Source organism: Haliotis asinina, chromosome 5, assembly GCF_037392515.1.
Source record: "Haliotis asinina isolate JCU_RB_2024 chromosome 5, JCU_Hal_asi_v2, whole genome shotgun sequence".
NCBI lineage: Eukaryota > Metazoa > Mollusca > Gastropoda > Lepetellida > Haliotidae > Haliotis > Haliotis asinina.
Window position 1 is genome coordinate 5769859 of NC_090284.1, and position 12530 is coordinate 5782388.

General features: G+C 41.9%; 1 protein-coding gene across 6 annotated transcripts in view; it reads right to left on the reverse strand.

Moving 5' to 3' along the window:
• Positions 1-4262: 4262 nt before the first annotated feature.
• LOC137283503 (netrin receptor UNC5C-like) overlaps positions 4263-12530 on the reverse strand; it is a 352179-nt gene continuing 343911 nt past the window's right edge. For all 6 annotated transcript variants that reach the window (XM_067815037.1, XM_067815043.1, XM_067815041.1 and 3 more), the window contains one exon: positions 4263-8105. In XM_067815037.1, the coding sequence (XP_067671138.1) occupies positions 7934-8105 (172 nt within the window). In that variant the 3' untranslated portion in view covers positions 4263-7933. The remainder of the gene's footprint in view (positions 8106-12530) is intronic.

Consider the following 12530-nt stretch of genomic DNA (forward strand, 5'->3'; position numbering starts at 1 on the left):
AAACACTTGTCGAGTCGCATGTCCTCCACAAAGTTCGCAGATGACAGTCGTCGTGCATATTAACCATGAATGAGGAGCAAAGGAACTGCATTGCTGTTGCTGAGACAGGCCACAATCTCCTTATAACAGGACAATGCGGGACAGGAAAGACATTTACTTTGAGGTATGGATGTTTTGTTTTTAAATTTCAAGTCATCAAGTGGATTTGTCGTGAGGTGTCGCGGTTTTCGTTTACAGTGAAAACGATCTTTTGCTTTGTAATGGAACAATTTTGTATTGATAAGAATTGATCAAGAAATGAAAAGAATAGCTTCTCGTCAAATCGGTACTTAGATCACATGGAACACTTTTTCTTAACAAGAAAAGAAATGTTTAATTTTACTTCATATTACGTACCAGCTGACGGCATCTGTCCCAGCGTATGGCCACATTTTACTGTGTTTGTATTTCCTTCAAAAATAACTACTTGCGCAATTACCTCCCTTGCATTCATCCACTCGCTACGTCAGGAGTGAGCCTTTTTAGAATAACTGTTACTAAAATTCTAACAATAACCACAACATATCAGGTAAATAATCTGGAACAGTTTAATGAGAAATTTGGGCAATATGATGTGTCCTCTTAATTTCTGCTTATTCTTGTTCCTTCATTCCGCTGAACCGGAAGCTGGCAGGGGTAATGGAGGTGAAGAACGCTCTGTGAGAGCACCAGCGGCGCTTAAAACGTTGATTAAAATATATTTCACGTGAGTAATTGTTAGGTATGAGGTTGGAAATCTGAGAGCACAACCCTGTGAGTAAATGTGTGTCTATATTTGATGGTGGTGATATTTTATTTTGACATGAAAAATATTTTTCGGACCGAAGCGAGGGAAGTTTGTTGCCAACCTTTGCTCGCTTCGCTCGCATATACGAAGACTGGTCAGTTTCGTTCTGCTGCGCAACCCATTTTGCGCTACACTTTGCCTGTGATATAAGGGAAAACAATGCAGGACTGTGACACAGACTAGCACTGTAGGTACACTCTCTGCATTTTTGTGCGTCTCTCCAGGTGCTGTATTTTTAGTTATCTGCATCCATTCTTTACACTCAACTGGATGCACATTTCTGCATCTCATAAAATCCTGGTGACCATTTCATGCATTCTCCTCATAAGTCCGTAAGGACATTCAAATGATGTAGTCGTTACTAAATTTACAGTGATATGGTGTCACTGATGAAACTGATTCAGTAACTAAGTTTGCATAAAATACCAATATTTCAGGTTATCCATACAAGCCAAGCTACACACAGTGTGTATATATGGGCATATCAAGTAAAAGAGTTTAGAAATCATCCAGCACAGTGGCATGTCAGCTGAGATGTTAATGAGACAGGTTAAACAGTTGATACTCCAGGTAAAACATCATGAAAAGTAGGTATACTGGACAACAGAGCTCATGCATCATGCAGAGATCATGTAAAACTGTGAGCACCCTGGTAAAATCATTGTACTGGGTTTGTACATGAAACAAACATCAGAGGAAATATTTAGTACTGAGAGAAACATTGAAAATCTGGACAACCTAACTAAAACATTGGATAAATAAAGTAAAGATACAGCGAAATAAGTCAGTATATATCACAGCAAATGAAACAAGAAGACAAAGTCATCAATGTGCTCCACAATGGCAAAATGCTCTTCATGAATATGTCTGTTAGTTTCGACTATGCCAAATGTTTGGTGTGTATACAGCAGTCAGAAAGTAATGTTAGTTTTATGCAACACTCACCAATATTTAAGCTGTCTGTAAATAATAGAATCTGGACCAGATAATCCAGTGATCAACAGCATGAGCACTGGTCTACACAATAATTTGTCAAGCAAGTCTGTGACTATATTACAAAGTGGAAGGAGAGTACTGACTGGTTATAAATTTCTACTTCAGAAAAGAGAACCACCACCAATTTTAGTCAACGTCAAACTCATTGCCATGGAAACGCAACAAATATTATTCAGAAATCCAAAACCAACACAACACACCAGTACAACACCAGACCTATCTATGTGTCAAGGTTAGCGAAGAAATATTCAGTGGTTTTTTAAGTATCTATCCCGGAAAAGATGACATCATCATAGCCACAGCCTTAGTAGCATTTCCATGGAAACCTAAAAAAAATATTCATATCTGGGTCTGTCCCCAAAATGGCACATCTAGGGATCATGTTTGATACATGTAACAAGTTTGATGAAGCTAGGATGCACAGTTTAGGAGATGTGTGACAGACGGATAGAGGTGCTTGACTCACTTCTATGCATTAACTCGCTTCTACATCGGGGGATATTATTGTTTGCATATGAAACAACAGTGTACCTTCTTAATTAGAATCAAGTGACTCACTCTGAGAGTACGAGTTTGAATCCCAGATAGTCCACTTGTTTACTAACAAAATGTAATCCTCAATTTGACATATGTTACAAGAGTTCCAGTTTCTGTGACAATATCACATCAGCAATGGACTGGTCAGTTACCTGTTACTAGGGTAATGGGCATATAAGTTTATGGACTATGTCATATTTTGATGTTCCCTCCTCATCTCTACAAATGTTTAAGTTACAAATAACGGGATGGTGGAAAAAGTTCTCACCCACAAGACCCTCAAATGGTGATTCTAAATGTTATGACCAGCTCATTGTCTACTGTTTAAATGTCTTAAAACAGTAAAGAATTGTCATCAATATATCCCCCAAACTGTTTCCAAGAGACACGTTATACCCACTGATCACGTGACATGACATCTGACGTCTGCTACCATCACATCACAGAACCAACCGAACTGCCGGGTAAAAGAAGCTGCGGTAAAATCATTAGTCCCAGCAAGTATGCTTCTCCAGCAGGTGCGATATACATTTCTTCAAATGTCTGTTAAAGATGGCACTTCATCCAAATACTTACAATGATAATTTCAGTTAAATTCTGCAGTTCATTTACTTGTCAGTGGTTATTTCAAGAAAACTTCAACCTGATCTCACACTCAAATAATGGTTCATTTCTATAATATAATCAACATTTTGATAAAAGAACCTTTCTTACGGATGGACTGTTACATACCACGTGAGTAAATGCATTAATCAGCCCCTACCTTCTCATATCGACTCGAGTATCCCATTGCAAGTCTTCTCAGCACGTGTCACATGGCTTCGTGCTATGCTATGCTTAACAGAGTAGCCTCCCTTGACACATCAAGGGAGATAATAATTGGGTGCGTTGTTAAACTGTAAGCTACTATACGAAGTGTCCTTGCTCAATTCACACACAAGATGATGCGTTGTCCAGCCAAATATTATAACTTTGCATTATGCAGAACCTTTAAACAACTCTTGTTATTTCACAGTTTGAAATAATTCTTATTGATATATCACACCATGGAGTGACTGGTGTGTATTCTCACCTCCTGACATTTCACCTTTAGAACACCATTCTTGAAATAAGTATTTTCTGGGTAAGAGTGTCTTTTTTAATATAGAGAGGGGTGTTTTCTTGAATTTCTGTCTACAGACAATTCACCATCTCCAGAGTATGATACACTATTCCTTTAAAAATAAATATCAATGCTTAGAATCAGCTCTGTCCTCCAAAGCATTTGTTGAATGTATTGTATCTTCAAAATGATATGAAATATTTCTGTATTTCTCAGTGTTTTATACAATTTTACTGGCAACTAGCTTGATTTTCAGAACAGAAATCGAGTCCAAGGACTACAATATTTTCAACAAATTGTCCAGTTACATAGTTGCTGGTTAGCTTACTCCCTCTTTCACACATCTTTCTCACTTTGCCCTGTCTGTGTCAGCACCATGGTGACTCTGGGCTAGAACAGATGTGAAGGTACCAATACTTGTAATAAGAAGTGATATAACAGATTGGACCATCTAATTTGAGCAGTTGGTTATCTGTGTGTGGTCAGACAAATTCTTTAATCAAATGTGTCATGGGACACTGTCAGTAGATTAACTGTGTGTCATTCAGTTTTTATGGTATTAAGGATCATTTATATCATTTACTTGAAAGTTTTCTCCAGACTTCAAAAGTATGGGTCATTGGTGAAGACTCCAAGAATGTTCTTTAGATGCTGGAAAATTGCTGATGGTTGCGTTAAACAAGAAACCAAACCATGCTGTGTACTTCAGTCAACCATACTCGACTGTCATTTGTTACGTTGTTACATTTCAAGGCAAAATGAAATATGTCTCACAAAAGATGAAGAGAACCAACCAGATGCTTCATTCTTCTAAACATTTATTTCTTAGAATAATATTTACAAATGAATTCTTTGCAAACAAGTCAAGTTTCAAAAACTGTACATTCTGCTGGAGGCGAGGTGAGCAGCGATGGTGTTACAGACGCTGTTACTGTCACTGCCTCCAACATCTAGCACTAAGTCTGCCGTATATCTGACAGAAATATGTACACTGGGCTTACATTGGGATATTGGCCTGCTACACTCACACAGACAGGCCAGCATGCAACTCACCCTTCTGTGTGGTTACCAGTTGTTGAAATAGTCTCACCGTGCATATGAAGCTTACCAACAAAATGAGGTCAAGCAAATGCTAAATATTTCACAATGTTCAACTCTACATTTTGTGATATAAATAATAAAAACATTAGAAAAAAGCTGAAACATATCAAGTTGGAGCATTTATGTAAGACAATAATCTTTGGATAATTATTGACCGATTCATCTCTCTGTACACAAGTATTTCACATGTTGTCGCAGTCACAAAACCAATATATTTCATGTGCAGAAAGTATTATACAAAATTGTCTGAACAAATTGAAAATAATTGATCAAACTGATTTGATGTTATATTACTCAATTTTTAAAACACAACCATAAAGTTTACATTGAAACTTGTAACAAAAGTTCCCTCCCTTTGACCAGCAGATTATATGTGACCAGTCGGGCTCCTGCAAGTTAGTTTGTTTTTTTTGGGTTTCCAGATATTATTGTATAAAATAACACTGAAATAAGGTGATTTTTTCAATTTCAACTGATTTCAAATTGGTCAGACAAGACACTAAAGATGGCATCCTTCCTGTGATCCTTGCAGCATGACAACACGTACCACTGTCAGGCTATCACGCAGGCTGAACACATACAATCATAGAGAAGTAGCACCTTCAGCAAATCATTTTGATTTAACACTATTTCATTACTGTACAAATTAAATTAGACTTAATTGTGAACAGACAGCTTGCTAGGTGTGCCCCTGAACTGTGACTAGATGGGCCTCGCAAGCATCACTTTTCATGCTCCACATGGAAGAAAACTTGGTCAACATGACTTGTTTTCTATCACCTGAGCAACTTTATTGTTACTGAATGTTTGGAAATTTGACCAAATTTGTTTTCTTGAAATTTAACTTTCAGTGAAATACCATAGAACAGAAAATATTGTTTTATTTGCTAGACCTTGCACAGACAATGATGTCTTTGCCAGGCCATAACGTCCATATTATTAGACCACCAGTTCAATAGACCATGGCTGCTATTTAGACCAAGGTGTTTTGTTCGGCCTTAACATACACAGGTTATGGTGTTTTGTTCAGCCTTAACATACACAGGCTATGGTGTTTTGTTTGGCCTTAACATACACAGGCTATGGTGTCTTGTTCAGCCTTAACATACACAGACTATGGTGTCTTGTTCAGCCTTAACATACACAGACCATGGTGTCTTGTTCAGCCTTAACGTACACAGACCATGGTGTCTTGTTCAGCCCTAACATACACAGGCTATGGTGTCTTGTTCAGCCTTAATGTACACAGATCATGGCATCTTGTTTGGCCTCAACATACACAGACTATAGTGACTTGATTGGCCTAAACGTACACAGACCATGGTGTCTTTTTGGGCCTTAAAGCACACATACCACAACAGACAATGGCCTTAACATACACAGACCATGATGTCTTGTTTGGCTTTAACATACACTGACCATGGTGTCCTGTTTGGCCTTAATGTACACAGACCATAGTAACTATTTGGACCCTGTCCTTCACAGACCACAATGTCTGTTTAGATCATATCTTTCACAGACTGTGGTGTGTTGTTTGGTTGGAAATGCACACAAACCATTGTGTATTACTTAAGCTATAACTTGTTCTTCACTGTTTCCTGCCTATGTTTTTACTTTATGTACGAGGTTTGATACATTGCTGAGATTCTACAGACTCAATGATGTTCTGTCACGCCTCACAGGCAAACACTTCATGTGTGGAGCAACACATCATTGCATAATAATTTACATGAATTTAAGAAAGTAAAAAAAAATTAAAAGATCATTTTATACATTCAATTATGAAGACAAAAATAAATAAATGACCTTTTTCTGTGAATGTATATCCAGATCCTAGACAATTATGCATGGAGTTTCTTTTCTTAACAGAACAATAAAGCAATACATTAATACATAACTGCCATGCTACTTTCCCACCACTGCAATCAGTGTTTGCCTCCGAGCATGGCTACAAAGATGTAGTGTATACATAAAACCAACAGCTTTACTTTGTCCTCCGCGTGCAGTAATCACTGCACATGGCACTATAAATAAAAAGCTCAAACGTTTTGGTTGCCGTGACAACATAAATATACAAAAGCAATATTTCTACAAACTATGGTAAGCCAAGAGCAGTTGCTATGGTTACCAGATCACAAACATCAGACTCCAGTCGAAGCTGGTTTGTCTTTGCAAGAGACACACATACATCCCCACATAAAGCTTTCATTCATACCAATATTGAAGTCTTTGCACAAGTGTAACTTTTTTGTCTTTTTTCAGTCTCATTTTTTTATCTTGATGGCAGCAAGTAGAAATGCAAATGAAGCACATTGCATATATCTCCCTGCAGCAAGAAAATTGTCTGCAGGATGATCTTGAGGTCAGTGTTTGACCTTGAACTAGGATGACCTTAAGATCATTATTTGTCCTGACACATTTGATGATGTAGAATAAAGGCTATGTCGCCCTGCAGTTTGGGCATGCATGTAATATGAATAGCAACACCTTGAGGTATGATATTGGTCACATCCTAGATTAGTTCTATTTTGCATCCTTTCTTTCTACTTAGTTCTACCAATGAGGCACACAGAATATGAGATGAATGTCCATCCAGTTAGGCGGCTGTGTTCTTTCATAAATACTGCCTTTGTTCTACTGCCATGATTATGTGCTTTGGATCAGATTAATACTGGAGAGGCTGATCTCTCACTTCTGCACCCTGACGTATGAGTCCCTTTCTCCTCCAATCAGAAGTCAAAGTGGCCGACCGTCCAGGAAGTAAATCATAACGTTAACCTTCCAAGCAATCCATGTCATGGTTACCTCCCTTAGTTCAAGGCAGTCACTTCAAAATAGCACCTTCATAGCACAATATCAGTTTCAGATGTTGGAGATATAGCACAAAACATACAAAACAAGCAGCACTGCTTCAAGCATTGTGTCAATAGGAGTTCCAACACATTGTGTCGACAAGTGAGCTCTGTTAACAATGTGTAATAATGAGTCCCAACATGTTTGTGTCGACAAGTGAGCTCTGTTAACAATGTGTCAACAAGAGTCCAAACACATTTGTGTCAACAAGTGAGGTCTGTTAACAATGTGTCAACAAGAGTCCCAGCACATTTGTGTCAACAAGTGAGCTCTGTTACAATGTGTCAGTGAAAGAGTTCTGAGACAATGTGTCAACAAGAGAGCTCCAACACAATGTGTTGACAAATGAGTTCTGACACAATGCCAGGCTATCCAGGAAAAGCATTTTGTACACACGACTAAAGCTGTTCCACCATTTTCCATCTTTCACCAATTCCACCAATTTCCACATGCTTGTGCTAGATCCAAACTGCAGTTTGTTATCACAATGAGATGATATGACAGGAGGTGGGGTCGCATCATAACCATGCGCCCATGTCTTTCTCCAAGACCGCCGCAGCGTCCATCCGGCCCATCACGCGAAGAACGTTCATAAGATCAGTAATGGCTGTCTCTTCTCGATGCCTGGCCTCCCACAGGTCCAGGATGTGTTCAGTAGGACTTGGCTTTGTGGCAAAGAAGTTGATATACCTGCAAAACAAGGCACATATATTAATTCTGTGTCATAAAGATAAGGATATGGTTCTAAACCTCATCACAAACCAGACCAAAATCAATCGTAACCTTTACTTAGATTCTTCTTCCAACCTTAGCACTACAAACTCTAGTCCACTTAACCATCATCGTTTGTCTGCTCCTAACTAAAGCTTAACCTAAGCACCACACGACAGCAACATTATCATCTATCATCACATCATGGCACCATCTGCTGCCATCCTAGCTGTTCCCACCCTTCATTATAATCCATCAGCATGGTCAGGCAGTGTCAGCATGGTAACTCAGTGTGTCATGGCTCCCTGACTCGGTATGGGTCAGGCAGTGTCAGCATGGTAACTCAGTGTGTCATGGCTCCCTGACTCGGTATGGGTCAGGCAGTGTCAGCATGGTAACTCAGTGTGCCATGGCTCCCTGACTCGGTATGGGTCAGGCAGTGTCAGCTTGGTAACTCAGTGTGCCATGGCTCCCTGACTCGGTATGGGTCAGGCAGTGTCAGCATGGTAACTCAGTGTGTCATGGCTCCCTGACTCGGTATGGGTCAGGCAGTGTCAGCATGGTAACTCAGTGTGTCATGGCTCCCTGACTCGGTATGGGTCAGGCAGTGTCAGCATGGTAACTCAGTGTGCCATGGCTCCCTGACTCGGTATGGGTCAGGCAGCGTCAGCTTGGTAACTCAGTGTGCCATGGCTCCCTGACTCGGTATGGGTCAGGCAGTGTCAGCATGGTAACTCAGTGTGCCATGGCTCCCTGACTCGGTATGGGTCAGGCAGTGTCAGCATGGTAACTCAGTGTGTCATGGCTCCCTGACTCGGTATGGGTCAGGCAGTGTCAGCTTGGTAACTCAGTGTGCCATGGCTCCCTGACTCGGTATGGGTCAGGCAGTGTCAGCATGGTAACTCAGTGTGTCATGGCTCCCTGACTCGGTATGGGTCAGGCAGTGTCAGCATGGTAACTCAGTGTGCCATGGCTCCCTGACTCGGTATGGGTCAGGCAGTGTCAGCATGGTAACTCAGTGTGCCACGGCTCCCTGACTCGGTATGGGTCAGGCAGTGTCAGCATGGTAACTCAGTGTGTCATGGCTCCCTGACTCGGTATGGGTCAGGCAGTGTCAGCATGGTAACTCAGTGTGTCATGGCTCCCTGACTCGGTATGGGTCAGGCAGTGTCAGCATGGTAACTCAGTGTGCCACGGCTCCCTGACTCGGTATGGGTCAGGCAGTGTCAGCATGGTAACTCAGTGTGTCATGGCTCCCTGACTCGGTATGGGTCAGGCAGTGTCAGCATGGTAACTCAGTGTGTCATGGCTCCCTGACTCGGTATGGGTCAGGCAGTGTCAGCATGGTAACTCAGTGTGTCATGGCTCCCTGACTCGGTATGGGTCAGGCAGTGTCAGCATGGTAACTCAGTGTGCCATGGCTCCCTGACTCGGTATGGGTCAGGCAGTGTCAGCATGGTAACTAAGTGTGTCATGGCTCCCTGACTCGGTATGGGTCAGGCAGTGTCAGCATGGTAACTCAGTGTGTCATGGCTCCCTGACTCGGTATGGGTCAGGCAGTGTCAGCATGGTAACTCAGTGTGCCACGGCTCCCTGACTCGGTATGGGTCAGGCAGTGTCAGCATGGTAACTCAGTGTGTCATGGCTCCCTGACTCGGTTGGGTCAGGCAGTGTCAGCATGGTAACTCAGTGTGTCATGGCTCCCTGACTCGGTATGGGTCAGGCAGTGTCAGCATGGTAACTCAGTGTGTCATGGCTCCCTGACTCGGTATGGGTCAGGCAGTGTCAGCATGGTAACTCAGTGTGCCATGGCTCCCTGACTCGGTATGGGTCAGGCAGTGTCAGCATGGTAACTCAGTGTGTCATGGCTCCCTGACTCGGTATGGGTCAGGCAGTGTCAGCATGGTAACTCAGTGTGCCATGGCTCCCTGACTCAGTATGGGTCAGGCAGTGTCAGCATGGTAACTCAGTGTGCCATGGCTCCCTGACTCGGTATGGGTCAGGCAGTGTGCCACGGCTTCCTGACTCAGGCAGCGTGCCACGGCTTCCTGACTCAGTTCTGCAACTCAGTCCTCCTGTTTTCAGACTCGGGCAGTGTGCCACGGCTCCCTGACTCGGTATGGGTCAGGCAGTGTCAGCATGGTAACTCAGTGTGTCATGGCTCCCTGACTCGATATGGGTCAGGCAGTGTCAGCATGGTAACTCAGTGTGCCATGGCTCCCTGACTCGGTATGGGTCAGGCAGTGTCAGCATGGTAACTCAGTGTGCCATGGCTCCCTGACTCGGTATGGGTCAGGCAGTGTGCCATGTCTTCTTGACTCGGGCTGTGTGCCATGGCTTCCTGACTCGGGTAGTGTGCCATGGTTTCTTGACTCAGGCAGTGTGCCATGGCTTCCTGACTCAGTTCTGCAACTCAGTCCTCCTGTTTTCAGACTTGGGCAGTGTGCCACGGCTTCCTGACTCAGACAGCGTGCCACGGCTTCCTGACTCAGGCAGCGTGCCACGGCTTCCTGACTCAGGCAGCGTGCCACGGCTTCCTGACTCAGGCAGCGTGCCACGGCTTCCTGACTCAACTCTGCAACTCAGTGCTCCTGTTTTCAGTCACTAGTTCGCCTGGTTGAGGCTAGTTAGGCTAGAATACTGATGTCCAAGAACAACAATAACTAGTCTAGACTAGGTGCTCGGTATTCTAGTCTAGGTTTTCCCTGTCATAGTTTTGTTGATCTCACCATCAAAGTTAATTCCAAACTCCCTAACCTCCATCCTCACACAACATATTTAACCCATCCTAACTGTAAAGTTTATCTCACCACCTGAAGTACCACCAAACTCCACCCCACAATGCTAAACCCCATCCTGAGAATTCTCGTGAGGCAGTGTGCAACAATATCCCCAGACCCCTGCAAGGAACTGCTTCGACCCCTCATGTCGGATGGTGCTTACATGCAAAAGGAACACACAAAAGAATCTGTTCACAACTCACATTACACTACAATAGAGATTTTTTCTGCTGTGTGGAACACACAAGTCCTTGTAAGAAATGTACACATTTAATGGTGCAGACCTCTCCCAGCATGTCATCATGGCATCTCTGTCCTTGTCGTCATGCTAGACACAGAGGAGACAATAAGACTCCTCTAGTCTGTCTCCAAACTTACATTCTCTCATGCTGACAAAACATCACGAGAGAAATGACTTTAGCATTTGATACATTCTAACTATGGTCAGCGTGATAGGTGACAGTGTGTTCATGTAGGCTTCAATGTGAGGGAATACTGTCAGTCAAATCTTGTTGCTCTAGTACATTCATATCTAAGGAAAACATTAGAAAATACCAGCATCTAAACTCCCTTGGTGATTGATGGGGCAAACATGTAGCCACATTTTCCCTTTACACATCACAGCTTTGGGAGGAATCCCGGTCATCTTCCACAAAGCAAACATAGCACTGTGAACGTGTAGTAACTTCTTAACTTATACTTCACAACAGTTCTCACACAGCTTTCACAAAACCGTTCTAGCCAAAAGGACCTGGCTTCACAAAGTCAAGTCAGCATGTACATATTTTGAAACTTGTATATTTTAACTTAACTTGAGACAGTTCTAGAGGCAATAGGCTTATAGAAAAAACCTCCCCGGTCCCTTTTAACAAAGCAATAGTGTTGCTTTGACAATCCTGATTCCTTTATCTTATCATAGCTTCACAACAACACTTGCACTAAAAGATTTTCATAAAACTTCACCCTGTCTAACAGGGCAGCATTGCTAAAAATTATCGTATTGTCATGTCTGTCTATACTCCTGGACGTAGATTTTCTAAGCTCTCTTAGAACTAAGACAGTCATAAGTTAATGTTAATGTATGTCGTTTACAACTGTCAGCACTAAGACGGCTTCAGAAATCTAGGCCCAGTACTTTAACACAGGCTTAAGATAATCATGGCAATAGGATAACTATTTAAAAGGGCCCTGTAGGTAACACAGCATGTTTACATTATATTCTCCATTCTGCTGAATGCCTATAAATCATTTTCTTCAACATGAAAGAAATGAATTTATCCCCAAATGAATCTCTTTAGATACAGCGTATTAGATCAAAAACACAAGCTCAGCTGGCCTTTTGAAATAAATACACTCATGTATTTATAAAATGGATGCATCTGTTGAATGCCTGTCTCACGATTCCTTGAACTTTCAAAAAGTGAAAGTGATAAATAAAACTAGGAAGATAAAATGTCATTTATCGCCTGACTGTAAACCAGTCTTTGTAAGAAATGCCATCGGATACATCAGCTGACAGGAAAAATGATTCAACATACTTAACACAATTTCCTGCATGAACGGCCAGTGTATACATGTAAATTACTAACCGTTTCAACAAGCCTACAAAAAACAACTTAATAGG